Below are 18547 nucleotides of genomic sequence, written 5' to 3' on the forward strand. Positions count from 1 at the left end.
GTAGGAGTCACACATTGTGGGATTTCCCATTGCAGGAAGATGGAGCTCAGTTATACTTTTAATTATCAAAGCATTTAGATTTCACCTTGCAAAGGGGAAAATTTAGATACAGTTTCTTTGAAAAATCTCAGCAGTAATTGAGGAGCAGATGCTTCAACATGCAGCAAAAATTTCAGGTTTCTTGAGACCTCTAAATGTTAGTGGAAGTTACAGAGAAATTTGCCACAACATCATATCAGAGGTGTAATAAAGACAGTTGCTTCTCCAGTGTGTTTCCTGTTGGAGAATCTTCTAGCAAGGTGAATTTAACTTTGCATTTTTGCCAGTATAGACTTGATCACTCTGAAGGTTCCCTGACATGGAGTCTGGTCTCTGACTTTCACTCACTGTGCTAATTTTATTTTGGAAGGAAGTAAAGTTCCTGGTAACTCTAACAGCATGTACTACTTTCCAGCATTCAGGTCCCCTGTATTAGGTAGTTTATCTAATAATGCCAATCTATAAAATGGATTTTTGAGGTATCAATAATAATAATGAGCTGTTTACTACACTTGAGCCTGCAAGTGAGGTGGTAGAAGTTGAAATGACTTACTTTCTCATCCCTTCGTTAATATTTGCTAAATCTTACTTATGGGAAAGAGGTTCTACAAAAAGTCCTTATTAAAGGCAAATTTGCTTTGTAAGGAAGTGAACCAGATTTATCGAGTATTAGGTTTTGGTCTTTAATTGACAGGGTTGGGAGGAAGTACCTTAGATGTCCTCCTTTACTCACTCCTCATGTGATTCATACTGAGCAACATGCTTAATGTTTTCAGTATTTTATTTTTAGTAGTAATAGAAGTATCAATATTCCAAATAGCTTATAGTTAAAAAGTATTTACTTCCAGACACATTGCTTCCTTATTTACTTATGGTTCCACGAAGTTTTGTTTAAATAAAAATGATGGAAGAAACTTCACAGTTCCTTCCTGCTAATCTCTCTATCACTCACAGACGTGGAATAGAGGATTTGTGACATTAAGCTGCTCCAGCACTGCAGTCTGTCTTCTTACCCTTCCAGAGCTTTTACATAGTCTTTACGTAGGTGCAGGAGACTGCTTTACATGGAAACAGTATTTTGGTTTTGGGAGCCGTCAGTTAAAATTTCAGTTTGTGCTTTCTCATGAAAAGAAACTACAGGTTTTCATGTTCTTCCAGATAACTTGCAATGGACATTCTAACATGTCTAGAAGTGTTTTTACTTTTCTTTGTCTCACTTTGTTTAGTTACTTAAGAGGTAAAATTTTCACGGACAGGAGTAGTTACTTAACACAGTATGAAACTGTGGAGGCTAAGACTGTGACAAAATTCAAATAGAAATTGGATCCTGATATGTGTACCAAAATACTTAAATGTTTTGTGCTGGAGGACAACAAATAGTAGTTGGGATGTTAAACATCGTATTTCAGGTTTTGAGCTAGTGGGTGTTAGACAGCAGTAGGAAACTTAACGTGGCAGACAGATTATCCCATGTCTACGTACAGCAGGCATTTATGCCTTCATCTGATTCATCTGGTTTTGGCCAGAGATACAGGAAGAAAAACAAAGTAGATGTATATTGGACCATACCCAACACTAGAATTCTTATGTTTCTAATCAGGCTCCCTGTCAAATAGCCTTTTTGATATTACAGGTAGAATTAGAATAGACTTAAATTTTTTTAAAAAGGAATTAATGAAAAAGATCACAAGAACCATGATGGTTGGATAGTCCCATTTGTGAATACAAAATGCAGGCTTCTGTGAAAGAATAGAAATGTTGTAGTACAGTTAAATTTAGAAGTCCGTTATGCTATTTCCAGGGAGCTTTTTATGTTGATGCCAAGAAAAAAGTACTTCTTATTAAATTTAATTATATTATAAAATATGGATTGTTGATAAAGGTTTTCGTTCTTCTACTCACGGTGCATATTGGATATAATTTTCTGAGGTTAAAAAAAAATACATAACACTTATGTGCTGAAAATCACTTTCTTTCACCCAAGCAGTGACACTTTCTAAACAACAAATGATTTATAATGTATGTTCTAATCTATGCTCTTTCTGGCAAAATTATTCTGGCAGCAGTGCTGGGAAAGGAGCAAATAAAGGAAGACCTAACAATAAGACAGGAAAACCAATACGGAAAAGATGGCTGATTCATAAACTCAGTGTTTTTAAGTTTTGGTAAACCATTATAGTAGTATAGTCTGACTATATCTATACTGAATCTCACATAGTAATTTCTGAATCAAATCCACAGCTTCATTTGAAACTACAAAGTATCTTCAGAATGGTGTTTAGTTGTATTATGTTTGTTTCACGTAAGTAATAATATACTATGTGACCTTTATGTCAACAGCTGTACTGTACTATTAGCCCAGGCATGCCTACCTTCATTTCATGTTGTAAATTCTTGTTTTCCTCTTAGGATACTACTCAGATTCTTTACATTTAGACTTCATTTTGGATAAACTGAATGGATAAAGATTTTAAGAATTGATGCATTTGTTATGGATGATAGTTTAATTACACTATTATTTGAAAATATTAATGTTACTATAAAGCATGTTTCTGAAATCTTAAATTAGTCTTCAGACTCTTTGCATAGTTTTTTCCATTTTCCCAGCATCCCATTTGAAATGCAATTGCCATAACTGTGCAAAGAATCACTCTTGCTGGGTGCTGACAGTAGGTTACTTCCCTGTTGCGATCTAAAAATGGTCTGCTGCTACATTTCTGCTTCTGTAGCCCAAGCTTATCTGAGCTGCACATTCTCTTATGAGCTCAGGATCTGTTGCTTATATGTCATTATTCTGAAGTATCATTCACAATCTCAGCATTTTGGGTTAAATTTATTTTTATTTGTAAATCTACCTGAAAGTTTAATAATTGACTTTGTTCTTCTACTGTTTAAGTTGCCACAGTCTGATTTTCAGATGCGCTCCTACAGACTTACACTGATGGAAGTTGCTTGGTTATGGAATTTGAACATTATGATTTATGCATTCTCTGTTTATTAAGGCACATATATATAGGTTGGCAGAGCGTATGTTTCTTACTCAGTAAGATATATTAGTCAGTGGATATATTAGTTATCTCTCCTTCTTTCATCTAACTCATTCATATTCTCTTGCACAAACACTTTGTAGTCTGGTTATATTCTCTAATCCTTCTTTCAAACACACCCTCCAAACTGAAATTTTAATTATTAGGGTTAGCAGAGTATAAACATAATCATCTTATGTTTACAGGAAGGTAATGGAACTCAAATACAATTCACAACTCAAGTTTAAGTTTTGAGTTTAATCTTGTCTGAAATCCAAAGTTCTTAACATGGAAGATCTTTGGCCAGAATATTTCTACAGATCACCAACCATTAAACAGAAAAATACGTAATTTGTATTTCTACTCCTAATGCAATTGCCTTGTGTTATCCAAAGACTGGTCCTATCAAAAAGTGTACCTCAGACAACAGGTGCTATAAAAATACAATACTGTCCAGCAGAACTACCTATTTTCTGAACAGGAATTCCAAAGTGAGCTGGGATGTCAAGATTATCAATCCTGGCAAATGCAAGCTTTGGAAATTTTAGAGATGCAGAAAAAAATCATTATTTGATTTCATTATAGCAGGTGTTTCTCCACAAAGAACTGTACTGCACTTAAGTGCATGGAGTAGGGAATGCATGACCAGCTATCATGTTCAAGATCTGCAGAGAAACTTGTCTTGGGTTTGAGTGAGTGGTGGGTTTTTTTGGTAGTGGGGGAGGGGGCTGTAGGGATGGCCCCCTGTGAGAAGCTTCTCAAAGCTCCCCCAGCTCCAAGTCAGCTCCACCTCTGCACCAAGGCTGAGCCAGTCAGCTGCACCTTTGCGATAACATATTTAAGAAGGGACGTGGTGATGAGCAGTGAGACTTGTGAGGAGGAGTTGCTGCAGCTGCGTGAACACCAAGGTCAGTGGAGGAACGGAGGAAGAAAGGAGGGGGGAGGTATGCTGGAGCAGAGACCCCCCTGTATCCTGTGGGGAGACGGCAGGGCGGCCCCCCCTGCCACCCATGAAGATCTGTGGTGGAGCAGACATTGATCTATGGCCTGTGACGGGTTTCGCATGGATGACTGAGGTGACTCTACCCGAAGAAGGCCAGAATCTTGTGGGAAAAAGTAGCCCCCGTTGTTGTAGTTCAACACTAGGAAGATGGCAATATGCAGGGGTGTCCCACGCTGGAGCAGCTTGAGAAGGTCTGCAGCCCGTGGGAGGGACTCCAGTTGGAGAAAGTTGGTGCCCCACTCCAGAGCAGTGTAAGGAAATGCTGCAGCCTGTGGGAGGAACTCAAGTTGGAGAGGGTTTGTGGAGGACTGTCTCCTGTGAGAGGGGGACTACGATAGAGCAAGGGGAAGAAGTTCCAGAAGCTCGCCCTACTAAAAGTGGCAGAAACAGCAGCACTGACTGCACCCCCCCATTCCCTGCCCCCTGTCCTACTGGGGGGAGGAAGTAGAGATATCGGGAGCAGAGCTGAGCCTGGGAAGAAGGGAGGGTTGGGGGGAAGGTGTTCTCAGGGTGTGGTAATGCTTCTCACTGTCCTACTCTGTTAAGTGTCGTTGTTCTTAGTGTGTGTAATAAATCTGTGTGTTTTTTTCCTTCCCCTAGTGAATCTGCCTTTTGCCCATGACCATAATGGTTGATTTTCCCCTCTCTGTACTACTGTGAATCCGAAGCCTGGCTTATTTTCCCCTTCTCGTCGCTGGGGCTGAAAAGGAGAGTGAGCAGCTGTGTGGTGCTTAGTTGCCCTCTGAGCTGAGACCACAACAAAACTGCACACTGAATAGCACTCCAGTACTAGATCCGTGCCTACCTGAGCTGATGCAGAATACAGCTTCAGAAGCAGGACAGGATTTCGTGTTCCCATACAGATCTGTATGGATCCAGCGATCATGCTCCTTTGCGCTACTGGAAATCTTACTACCTTCTGATAGTGATTATATTTTGTAATGTCACCCTCAGTGTTGCTGGTGACTCATAAATGGTCTTTTGGATTTACCCACACACATCCTTTTGTCTTTTTCAGCTTCATGTTTCTGAGGATCTCATGCATGAGAAGTCTAAAATCAATCTTAATTTTCAGGAAAGTCTCAAACTTTGTTGATCTGACTGCAGTCATCACTTGGGCAAAAATTCTGCAAAGTGCAGGTTAGAGTCAAACAGTCAGCTCTTAGTACATAGAGTAGAACACAGACTTTCCCAGAATCTGCCTATTATTTGTACTTCCGTCATTAATGAGAGTATGAAATTAGTGAACTCTTTTTAATCATTTGTATTACTATCATATTAGTGGTGTATATAACTTAGTTAACAGAATGAAAGTCTGCTCATTGAGCAGTAGTAAGAGCTTTTCCATGCCTATGAACCTCATTACTTTTGCTCTATGACACAGAGAATGCTTTTACAGATACTATCTGTCAATAAATCATAATACAGCTATTTGCTGAAGAGTACAAGACTTTTTCCAAGAATGAAATAGTGTTGTCATCGAATTCAGTGGCCAAATTCTCACTGGTTTTCACCAGAGTCAAGATGTAATTCCATTTATTTCATTTCCTAAATCCTGAGCAGTTCTGGTTTTCCTTCTGATAACAGGCTGACCATTGCTGATGATTTGCAGGTTAAATGCAGTCTATCACGTATTCCCCTAAATCTTTGTGACACCTGAGTAAACTTCATGTGAAAGAAGATTACGGTTATCATCTGTGATGGAGTCTTTACCTTACCCATACCCCTTAACTAAAATCCAGACAAGATTACAGTGAGTTACTGGAATTTAAGTCTTTGATGGTTGAAGTTTGTGTTTCAAGTATTTGTCATTCTCGTATGAGGCTATAGCTTGATGACATCACTGTCTTTGGCTGTCAGTCATCAGGGTCTGTATTTTAAGTTAAGAATTCAGCGCTCTGATTTGCAAGGGCATTGCTCATAATTAAACTGGGACCATTGAAAGATCACTGAAACTTTTTTCCTAATGGACAGGATTTTGTTTTTATAATTTCTGTATTACTAAGAGTACTATCTTTGTGGCTTGATGGATACAGGTCAAAGCTCAACGGTATAACTTTGAAGATTATTTTCTAATGAAAATCAAGAAAGATTAAAATTCACTGTCCTTACTGAGTATTTAAGATCTTTTAATCTGCTTTTATTGTTAGGAATTTTTATTATGGATACTTACGTTTTTGCTTAATTTTATTTAAAGTGAACTGCCTGTTTGAAATTAACTGTCAATATGTATAAAAAAACTGTGTGTAGAAGTCTTTCCCAGGTTGATACCTGAATGAACCTTATCAAAGTTAGGGAGCTGAACATTTATTTCTATTTCAGCTAGCTTTTACTTTAAGAGCCTTGTGTCTTAGTGTAAGGAAAGCTTAGTGTGAAATCTCACTGGGAAGACCATTTTCTCCCTTTCCAAACATGTCAAAGCTTGTTGCTATGCCTTCTTTCACATGACCGAGTCTGAGCTGAAGCTTTGCATTTTCTTTTTTCCCCCCTCTTAAAGTTTCCATAAGGATGTGAAATCTGGCTTAGAGCAACCATCTGTTTCTCATTTGTTCCTAGAGAATTTCAGTTAATTGTTGTTCCCAGTTTGTGTTGCCTCATAAGGTCAAAAAATGTTTCTCTTCCTACAGGTTGAACCTTAATGAGTTAACTATTTACAGGGATTTGACTAAGAGTATATTTTCATATAGCTTATATGCTATATTCAGGGAACTGAATATAGCTTGAATAGATTGTATTATCTCATGTTATTCCTCTGAAAATAAATGGTGGTGTACCAATTAGTCCTCTGTAGGTAGCACTATTTTGCACTAAGCATTCCATCAGGAATGTTGATTCTGTGACAGTTGCTGGGATGAACCTTGATCAGTGTGAAGGGAACAAATGTGTGGCTGCTGTCGTCTGTAGTTCCCTCCCATGTATTGCCGTGAAGTAATTTAGGAACAAGAAAAACAGTTCCCAGTCCTTGCTCTTTTGCTGTTCCAATCCGCTCTTTTGATTGATTGCTTGTTTGTTTGTAAAACTCTTTCACTTATGACGGATTTTACTGCATACATTGTCAATACACAGATTGGTTTTGGGTCCAGCTGCATTTCATTACTTGAATTTATCAGAAGGAAATAAACTGAAGGAAAAGATAACCTTCTGAAAATCATTACCTCCAGTGGAAAGTGTCACACTACTTCTGTAAGCAGTGACATAACTTAAATTTCCAGGTCCTCTTGGAATTTCCTTAATATAGGTATCTACGGGATTAAAAATTGATTCCTTCTGTAGTTACTAGTACACTGCCTTGTGTAATACAGTGATCTTTCATTTCTTCCAGATTACAGAACAGGCCCATGTTTCACACAAGTTAGCAACCAGATGTGTCAGGGCCAGCTGACTGGAATTGTTTGCACAAAAACCCTCTGTTGTGCAACCATTGGGCGTGCATGGGGTCACCCCTGTGAAATGTGCCCTGCTCAGCCTCAGCCATGCCGTCGTGGCTTCATCCCTAATATTCGCACTGGAGCATGTCAAGGTAAGCCTTCTGGTTTACATTGTGTTGTTGATGTGCATCTTGAAAACCTTGCGTCCACTTAAAACAATTGTTTTTGTTGTGTGTGTTCTGTGTCTTTACTTTTGGTAAAATTTGGATATGCTTTGCTGCTTCCAGATTTTATCTGGTGTACATATAGAACAAAACTAAAGTGCCTGGAAAAAAATTAATGCTTATCAAGGAGTGTCTTGGTTTGGGCTGAAATAGAGTTAATATTCCTTTTCAGGGACTAGATGAGTGCTGTGTTTTGCATGTAGCTTTGGGTTTGGTATGGGAAGAATGCTGATAGCACACTGGTGTTTTCAGCTGCTACCGAGACTTCAAGGACTCTCTGACTCCCCATGTCCTGCCCGTGCACGAGGGCACAGGGAGCAGGGAGGGAGCACGGCCACAGCACCAGACCCAAACTGGCCAGTGAAATATTCCATATCATGGAACGTCATGCTCACTGTATAGAGGAGGGGTGGTTGGGAAGGAGCTCTCTCTCTCTCTCTCTCGCTTCCAGGATTGCGATTGCGGGATTTTGGTATCTCGGGGTCGCTGGCCGGGAACGGGCTGGGGATTGGTCAGCGGGTGGTGAGCAATTACGTTGTGCGTTGCCTGTTTATATATTTCTTTTTGTTTTCCCCCCATCATCGTCATTGTTCTCGTTTTATTGCCATTATTAAACTGTTCTTACCTCATCCTGCGAGTCTCCCTTCACCCCTCTAATTCCCTCCCCCATTCCCAGGTGGGGAGGGGGAAGGGAGGGTGACCAGCTGCCGTGGTTGGCTGCCGATCAGGCCCAAACCACAACAAGGAGCCATAAACATAGAGCATGAAAAGGTCGGAATGTCTGTTGAGCACAGCTACCAGATACTGTAGTAGAGCACCAGTCACGCATCTAGCTTATGTTGCTGTAGCCCTTAACTAATATATACTTCATTCATTCCACTGAAAAATTCACTATTTCTTGCTACTGAGTTGTTTTCTTTCTGAAGTGGTTGGGCATTATTATATAGACCTCTTTTTTTTTTTTTTTTTTTTAACTCCCATCATTCAGATAAAGTACATAGGGAACCTTGTGGATGCTCTATATTATTTGTACAGGGATAGAAAGATGCAGGAGTAAGGAAGGACTGCAGTCTTCTGTGTTTAGATTCATTAAATGTTTGAGAAATGCAAAAACCATCTTTCCTTGTCCAATATCTCTTTCCATGGTGTTAAGAGACTTGCTGGTCCTCCTTTCTGTACTGCAGTCCACCTATCCTGAAAGGTAAGTGTGTGTTCTGCTGTAGCTGCTTGGCTAAATTTTAGAACAAACTGCATAACGATTGCAGTAACAGAAGATACTAGAACCCCTGAAGGAAAACGTACTACTTTTCTGTTACAGGCTGGTGCACGTGGTCAGTTTGCAGGTTGTGTTGTCTTAGAACCTTCCCAAGTAGGTGCTGCAGTCAGACCCTATGCCTCTATCCTTGAAGATATCCTTGAAGGAATAAGGTTGAGATTCCAAGGTACTACAGTCTATTGTTGCATTGATGACTGCGCATTCTAGCTTGTTTGAGCAAGAGGGCATCTTGGTGACGGCTTGCAGCTGTGTGTTGACCAACATCTGAAACTGTTGGCCAAATGTCCCAGTTGGACGAGGATATCTCTGATGATAATGTTAGTCTTAATGTTGCTCTCTGAAATAAATCAATCATACATTTCAGTCATTGACCCAGACTCATTTCTTCCCAAGTGTTTCTCACTTTACCCAATAGTTACGCCCAGTTAAGAGTTGCAGTTTATGGGGCATCCATTTCCTAGTGCAAAATAGAATGGTACCTAGGGTGTAGGTGGCTGGCATTTTCCCAGGTTTCATTTTTCCACCAGTTAAAGTTGGGATAGGTGTATTCATCATGACATAGCCATACCATACCCGGGGGCATCCATACCACCATGGGAGCATTCTTTTCTCACATGAATAAAGCTTGATGTATAATACGAGATCAGAGGGCCCACCTCTCTTGAGGTGGGTCGATGACTTGAAACTCTTGGATGTTAGAGTATTGCATGGGGTCACTTTGTTAGATTTCATTTTCCTCCTAAGTGGATGTACCAGGAAACATCTTGAATTTGAAACCAAGGAGTTTGAAATGAGAGTGGGAGTCATGTTTTACCGCTTCCAAATCGAATGAATCAATGTCCCAGAGTACTGTTGCATGTTTTGCCTGGGCTTGTCGTGTCACAATCTTGCATTGTATAGGAAACAGAAATGTTAGGCTTTGATGCGTTAAAGTGGGTTAAATGAAAATCACTGCTTGGGGTGGTCCAATCCCAGTCCCATGTATGGGTGGTGTTGATGGTGATCCAGCCATCTGCCCCTTCCAGGCAGCTTTCACTGTCATTTAGGCTTAAGAGCATGGGACCTGAAGCTAGAGGTATACAACACACCTGGACACCTTCAGTGGTATTGAGAGGAACTGCTGTTCTGGAAATATTTTCTATTAATTCTGATATGTCAATGCCTGAGCCATAAAGGTATATGGGAGAGCTCTCAGCGGATGTCAGCATGGCAATACAGGCAGAAAATGGACCATTATTCATGCCCACATCTTGTGCAAAATCCTCTACCATTTGCAAGGCTACATTACTTTTAAGACCTTCCTGAGTGGAAATACCTGCCTGTGGGGCTATGCTGATGGCCATCAGGAAAAAGAGGCCAAGTCACTTCATGTCAGCATGGTTCAGGAGCCTGAGACACCATGCAAAATGGCAACTGGTTAGCCACATACTGCCAGAAGCAACCCTGCACCAAGCCCTTCCAGAATAGAACCTGGTCTAGCCCACCACTGGGGTAGTGTCATTTGCTGCCTCTGCCTGAGAGGTATGGTGCTGCACACTGAGCAGCTGCACCAGAAATTCAAAAAAACCTACACAAACCTGTACTGACTCAGTCCCTAGCGCAAACCTCTCCACTCCCTCCAGTAAGTCAATTAATGCCAACCCAGTATTCCCGTGGTACTGGCAGTGGAGTCTCAGCAGAATACAAGGACCATGTACCATACAAGTGAACCAAATTATGCCATTCTGAGTCATTAACTGATCCATGACATTCCTACAGAACAGAAAACAGTCTTGGTGAGGAAAGGCACTGTTACCCCTGGGTCCACTTGTGGGGAATTTTGAGGGTCTCACTGTCAGGAGTCTGAATGCTCCAGATGTTACTATGAATGCTCAAACGGAGGCCAAGGTTGTCCAGAAGCAGCTTCCCTAATCAGGCTTGTGGAGCTGTAGTGCTTGGTTTAGTTCAGGAACAAAAGCAACTCTAACTCAGCAATGTCTCTTCATGAGGAAGTTGAAACACCACCCAGGCAGTGGGCATACTGAGAGCTTGACCGCCCACTCCTTGAATGTGAACACATGCATGGGGGGAGATAACCAGGGTTACCATTAAGGCAGAGATAAAATGAGAAATTTGGGCTCCAGTTTCAATCAAACTTCTTACAGGGAATCTATTAGGGCCCAGACTGATAATGACATGTGGACCTCCCTCAGTGTCCCATTCAAAGAGTTTAAGCTGCCATACTTGGTACACCAGACAATGTATGGGTGCTACTAGCTTTCCACCAGTGAGGTGGTAGCATGCCAAACGGTGTCTAGAGCCTCTTTGGCATCTTTAAAAACAGCTTGGCAGATGGGCAGTCTGCATCCTTGCCACACCAGCTGGACCATGGCCTCTAAAACTGCTAGTAGGTTTCTTATGCATTAATTGTAGTGACAAACCTAAGTCCAAATGTTCCCTCCACAGGATGGTTCTGAGGTCTTTCTCATCTCTCGTCCCACTTAAGGATTAACCCAAGGTCCCCCAGGACCTTTCCAGGGGTTTTGGTTGGGTGACATCATCATTGCACCCTATCATTCTAGTCTTCTGCCTTACTTGTTTTATGAACCATCCCCAATTCTTTTACCTGTTTTGCATTACATGTGTGGTACTAATCAGGGTTATTCTAAGGCTGGGTCCCAACCTTTCTGTAAGTAGTTGTAATGGTTTGAGCCCAGCCAGCAACTAAGCACCATGCAGCCTCTTGCTCACTCCCTGCCCCGCCAGTGGAATGGGGAGGATAATCAGAAGAAAAAGGTAAAATCTGTGGGTGGAGATGACAGTTTAATAGGACAATACGAGGAGAGAAGAAGTAATAATAAAAATAATAACAAAGGAATGTATAAAGCAAGTGATGCACAGTGGTCACCACCTGGAACCCATGCTCAGCCTGTTCCCAAGCTGCAATCCCTCCTCCCCCCTGGCCAGCTCTCCCAGTTATATTCTCAGCATGATGTCATATGGTATTGAGTACCACTTTGGCTTGTTCGGGTCAGCTGTCCTGGCTGTGCTCCCTCCCAGTTTCTTGTGAAAATTAACTCAATCTCAGCCAAACCCAGATAAGTGGTCCTAATTTATTGAGGTTGGGATCAGATACGATGGTGAATCTGAACCTTCTCAGTTATTATTGCGTCCTTTCATCAACAAACTGTTTAACAGCCAAGTGCACTTGTCCATTAGACAATTCCTGAGCAGAGCAAGCACAAATATGTGTTGTTCTCCGTTCTCCAGTTTAGGGACACCCCCCACTCAATAGGTGGCTCAGGTGATCAGGGAGCATAGTGCTCTCAGACCTACACTGAGAAAGATGCCAGCTTCCTCTTGATTGAAAACTATTTGATCACTTCCCATCTCATGAACTTGTTTGTCCCATGTGATTGCAGACTCATCAGGCTGTTTACCAAACTCTCTCTGTAAATTTGGCCAGATCAAGGTGGGGAAACAAAATGGTCTTAGCTACATACCAGGCAGGTCTCCTGTCTGTCCCCCCACTTACCTCTTATCTGATAACAAAGAAGACTGCTTGCACAGTATGATCAGCATTGTCTGGTCAGTCACCTGGCTCTTCATCAGGGTTGTTCCAAATGTCCCCATCCCAGTGCTCAGGATCTTGTATTAGGGCATGCACAGTCCTGCCCTTTTTCTTCAAGCTAGCACTGACCATCTGTACTACTTTATCTTCTAGTATCTTCTCATTTTCTCTGTGTTTCTGTAAAGTTAGACCTCACATCATCAGCTGCATCTCTTGTCTTTGCACCTGCTATTGCAGCCTAGCCTTGCCACTGTGCTGCTGCTGGCCTGGCTCAGGCTCAGCAGAAGGAAAGGTAAGACCCCAACCAAAGCATGGCCCCTCTGTCTGGGTCACCTCGCCTCAGAGTGCTGCACCTATTCACAATGCAAAATAAGGTTTAGTATTTGGGCTGAAATCAGATGCTGTAAATCAACATAGTTCTTTGAGTTATGATTATGATCTGCATAATGAAATAAATTAACAAGGAGAGCAAAATCCTTTTTGATCAGTCGGTCCCCAGTCAATCTGGAGATAAACAGAGGTTCAAATAATTTCAGGTGACAGATTTTTTTTTTGTTTTATTTGTTTACAGATTTCACAAAGTGTCTATGTGCCATTCTGTCTCTGTGTATCCATATTTTAAGGCTTTCAAAATCCATGTGAAACAGCACAGTGGGGATACTGCAGGCATTGCATGCATAAGCAGATCTCTGTGACAGAGTTAAGATCCTTCTTAGCAAAGTGATAAAGTTGACTAGAATGACTCTGTCTGAATTTTTATATAGGTGATTCCCTGTAGTGCTGAGCAACTTTTACTTTAACTCCCTATTTACACAATTAAAAAAAAAAGCATACAGTAGCAGGATTTGTTTGTGTGTATGTATGTGTCAGCAAGAATTAATGTTAGGTAGTCCAGAAAAAGGGCTTTGACACTGTCTCCCATAAGATGTTTAAGTACAAGGTAGATGAGCAGATGGTGAGGTGAATGGAAAGCTGGCTGAATGACCAGGCACGGAGGGTGGTGATCAGCAGCACAAAATCTAGTTGGAAGCCAGTGATTAGCACTGTACCCCAGGGGTCAATTTTGGGTCCATTCCCATTTAAAATCTTCATTAATGAGCTGGATGATGGGACAGAGGATACCCTCAGCAAGTTTGCATATGACACCAAACTGGGAGGAGTGACTGATATGCCAGAGGGTCATGCTGCCATCCAGAGGGACCTCAGTAGGCTGGAGAAATGGGCTCATATAGGAACCTTACAACCTTCAGCAAGGAGATTTGCAACGTCCTGCCCCTGGGGAGCAACAGCCCCAGGCACCAGTATTGCTGGATGCTGATGATCTTGAAAGCAATGTTGCAGAAAAGGACCTGGGTTTTCTGGTGGACACCAAGTTAAACATGAACCAGCAAGGTGCCCGTGGAACAAAGCAAGTGAATAGTATCCTTGCTGTGGAAGAAAAAGGATTGCCAGCAGATTGAGGGTGTTGATCCTTGCCCTCTCCTCAGCACTGGTGAGGACACACTTGGGAGTGCTGTGTTGAGTTCTGGGGCCCCCAGAACAAGAGAGATGGAGCTACTGAAGAGAGTCCAATGAAGGGCTGTGAAGATGATGAAGAGGCTGGAGCATTTGTCTTCTGAGGAAAGGCTGAATGGGACCCTTCAGCCTGGAGAAGAGAAGGCTTAAGTGGGCTCTCATCAGTATATACAAATACCTGAAGGAATAGTGCAGAGAACAGGGACAAGCTCTTTCTAAGTGGTGCCCAGTGACAGGACAAGAGGCAATGGATGCAAACTGGAACACAGGAAAATCCTTCTCAACAACAGGAAACGTTTTCTTACTGTGAGGGTGGCCAAGCACTGGAACAGCTTGCCAGGAGAGGTTGAGGAGTCTCCATCCTTGGAGACATTCAAAAGCTGTCTGAACTTGATCCTTGGCAACCTGCTTTAGGTGCCCTTGCTGGAGCAGGATGGTTAGACCAGATGACCTCCACAAGCCCTTCCAACCTCAACCAGTCTATGATTCTATGAAAAACATCGTGATTCAGGCAGCTTCTGTTGCTTGTGGTATTATAAAACATTTCAGGAAAGCTACTCTTTTACTTCTTCAGAAGAACCTAATAATGTCCCCCTTTTCTCACTTTTATTTCCCTGTTCCTTCTCTTTCAGTTTTCTCCACAGCCCCATCTATTGCAGCATTATTCTTAGTGCTGCTTTACCGTACACTGCATCATAGTTCAGTGGCTTAAAATTCCACAAATCTAACAAACTCAGTTGTTTGGCTGGATTTCTACATTAAGTCTCCTCCGTAAGACTTCTTGGTAAGAGTCTTCTATGAATCTGAGTTGAAAAATTGAGAGAAGATCAAGATGCTGTAAGAGTTTTAATGCTTACAAGTGAAAACTTGGTGAAACATCTTTTGGGGTTTTCCCATCCGTTTTCATTCAGAGTGGTATGGTTGACCCGAAATGACAACTGAAGCTATTATCTCAAATTCACTCCTATGGAACTCCTTGTAGCATTATCTTAGCAAAGGCATCTATTTTATTTAAAATACTTAGATTCGTTTTAATCGAGAATAAATCCTTTCATTTTTCTTCACTTCAAATATTTGCACTCCTGTTTTTCTGTGTGTATACTACTTAAAGCATCTAAATTATACTAAGGAGAAATATTTGATTGAGCTTTTCCTTGTATATAAGAAATGGGCTCTTTCTGCTTGTGTATAACAGCTTGTGTTTTACTATTCATCCTGAAGTGATTAGTATGTTTTCGACATTCTTTTCGTAACAATGTCATAAACAGAAACAGCGTACTGAAAGCATGCATGTTGGTTATAATCTACAAGTCAAACTCCTTTGTATGATGGAGTTGTTGGCCAGATATAATGAATTCTTAAAATTTCTTCGGCAAACTGATCCTGGCATAGCTTCTGGGGCTTTATTTAAATTGTATGATAGTTCAGTAGAGCTTTTTAGCACCTGTGCCCACAATACTGTATTCTCTTTTTCTGCCAGCTTATTCTGCGTGGCAAATAATTTTTAAGTTATGCAGTTAACATCATTGCTGAATTCCACTGGGTAGCATAGAAACAATGTGGTAGTCTACTTTGTGTGATGGACGAACAAAGGGAATTTAAACAGCCATCATTTTTGCTACATTTTTGGCATATTATTACTATATAGGAAGATCTGATTGTATTTATGTCATCAGGAGTTAGCATGTGATGCTACAAGGTGATGGTAAGGCACAGATGAACAAAAGCTAGCTTTTAGGTGTGAAAAAGGAGAGATGAAGGATTTCTTTGGTCCACAAAATCATTGCCTTTACTTCCAACAGTCGAGATAGTCCCTTTTAAGTTCTGAGTGCTGGTAATTGTTCCTGATCTAAGTTCTGTGGTGTTTGCAGGTTGATAGCATGTTGTCTACTCTGTCTTGAATTATGAGACCACTCTACTTGAGGAAGGGACTGGATGTAGCACTTGAGACTGGAGACACTGTCTACCTTTCCAGACTCCATATTAGGTTACATAGTCTGTAGAAATAAGCTGCAGGATTTTGCTACACTTAGGTAAAAAATTTAGAAAAAAAGCAATACAGCAGTGTTGTTAACGGGGGACCAGAAAAACCTCATGCAGTCAGTTAAAGTAGTGACTCTAGGAGGAAGCCAATGGATATGCTGAACAGACAAATTGGAGCTCAGGTACTTGTTACTACACTGCAATACTGCAGGGAAATATAATCAACTCTTAAAATTTCTGTGCCAAACTCATTCTGGCAGAGAAAGGTGAATGGAGAGTTTAATCCAAGTAGAAGGAGTAAAGGATGGTAGGTGTGTGAGTTATGCATAGACAGAAGCTACAATAATGATATGAAGTATGACTGCACAGAGAGAAACTGAAGAAGAAAATAAAGGGAATCAGGATGGAGCTCTCAGGGAGGTTTGTACAAGAGCGGAATGTCAGCAATTCTGGATACAGCTGTTCTCCAAATGTGATAACTCCTATCTGAGGAGGCTTCATTTCATGAGATAGAAAGATCAGATGAGACTGGCATTACATATTTTCTCTGAGGGTTTTAGAAGCAAGTACAGGGCTCCAGCTAATGCTTTTCAATGCTTTTCTTTTGGCTCATGACATCAAATTTACAGAGACTTCATTAAAGGAACACAAAACCCCTTGGTACTGAGTAAAACTGTGCCTTTGTCACATATCTATTAGACCAGACTCACTCTGCATAGTCTGAATGCTTGGCATTTTTTAAGTGAGTGCTTACATCAACAGATAGCCTAGTTTGGGAGATGATAGGAACAAGCTGAAAGTAGTAGAACTTGCAAGCCTTACTGTTGGGAAATAGGTCATAATTTCAACATGCATTAGATGTCAGTGTGACAAGATTTAACTACCGAGTATGAAGTTGCTCCTACTTTTCACAGGATGTGCATGTTACAATTTTAGTGTATCTTAAATGGCTCTTTAGCACCTTTTCAGGATTAATTATGTTCTCTTAGTAATGTGGTTGTATAGAACATTATGATAGTATTGCTACTTCATTATTACCATGAACAGCTTTTGAAAAATTAGAGAAGCAAAACCAATCAAAATTCAAATTGTTCAGGTTTGTGGTGTTTTCTGTTTAAGTCCAACAGGTTTTTTTCAGTCATTGCTTAAACAGGAACTGTAGCTGTTCAGACATCCCTCTTCTCAAGAATTCAGGCAGCAGGAACTTAAATGTTCCACTTGAAAGTACTTTACTGCCATTGCTACATGGTGTTAGGAATAGCATAATGGCAGAAATCCTGTGTTGGACGTTTTTCTCAGTTCCTCCCTGCATTCCTCAACAGTCCATTTCTCAGCTACACCCTTTCCCTTCAGACAGTTAATTTTTTGCACTAGGAAGAGCAAAACAGTCCTGGCTGAATAGCTTTTAAAAATAGGAATACTGTTCTTCCTGCTACCATTGCTGACATTAAGTATACAGCCATTACAGGAGATAATATCTCCAGAAATCTATTCTATATTAGGAATACACTGTACTGAATATTAAAGGCACTGATGTGGGCTGGACAAATTGAGAAGTCACATGAAGGTTCAAAATCAGAGTGAAGAGTGATAGATGATAATTTTTAGATAATCTAGTGTTTGGAATGAATATGTCTGGTTTACTGACAGTATTTAAACAATGTCATGTAGAATCCCATCTTTCTGTCATGAAGATAAGTATTAAAACACACACACAAAAAAGCTTAGTATTATTTCTGTTCTATGTTTGTGTTTGTAATATTTTTGTTATCTAGGATGAAGAGGAAGAACCAACAGTTTTCCATTGTATTGCTGACAAGTTTACTTTTCAGTTCCCACATGCCAAATCCATTGCAAAAAAAAACTTCCCAGACATATTATATGTAGAATTCAAGAGAGAATTTGTATTTTGGTAATTGTTATTACTACCATTGTAAATAAAAAGTATCTGTATATAAAATCTGAAAGGATTTATATTTCCTGAGCTTTTTGAGTCTTCAGAGTTTTTTGAGAAACAGTCTACTCATCAGAAAGGGAAGCTGAATTTGGCTGTGTTTTCAAAGGTACATGTTTAAAGTTAGTTGTGCAAATCCCGCAGGCATTTTACAGAGAAAACTCTGCAAAAGCAAAGAATCTTTTTTCACTTGCCAGATATTATCAAGCCTATGAACACATGGAAACATTCTACCTAATTTGTAGCATATTGAACCTCTGTATACAGAATTGTATCTAAAGCATTATTCACCTAATTTTGTGTTTATGGCAAAATGTTTATTGTGTTTAAAAGCGTGAGTAAATGGCTAATTAACAATGCTAAAACTCCTGTGTGGCTTAGCCTGACTGCCAAAGATACCAAAAAATAAATAAAAATATGCTTAATTTCAAATTTGTTCTGTTTTCAGAAAAAACAATCTTGCATCTTAAAACTGGCATTTAGGAAGCAATTCATAAAATATGCCCTTTTAAGAAAATATTTTCATCCTTTTTGACTTTTCTCAGTTCCAAAACACTGATTCTATATTAAAACAAGCTTGGGTTTTCATCAAAAGGTGCCATTGACCAA

General features: G+C 40.4%; 1 protein-coding gene across 1 annotated transcript in view; it reads left to right on the forward strand.

Annotated features, from left to right (window-relative positions):
• Positions 1 to 18547, forward strand: part of FBN2 (fibrillin 2) — a 181645-nt gene that overhangs the window by 37331 nt on the left and 125767 nt on the right. The window contains exon 6 of the mRNA XM_042787813.1: positions 7391 to 7588. Within this exon, the coding sequence (XP_042643747.1) occupies positions 7391 to 7588 (198 nt within the window). The remainder of the gene's footprint in view (positions 1 to 7390; positions 7589 to 18547) is intronic.

Source organism: Tyto alba, unplaced genomic scaffold, assembly GCF_018691265.1.
Source record: "Tyto alba isolate M040663 unplaced genomic scaffold, T.alba_DEE_v4.0 Super-Scaffold_13, whole genome shotgun sequence".
NCBI classification, from domain to species: domain Eukaryota; kingdom Metazoa; phylum Chordata; class Aves; order Strigiformes; family Tytonidae; genus Tyto; species Tyto alba.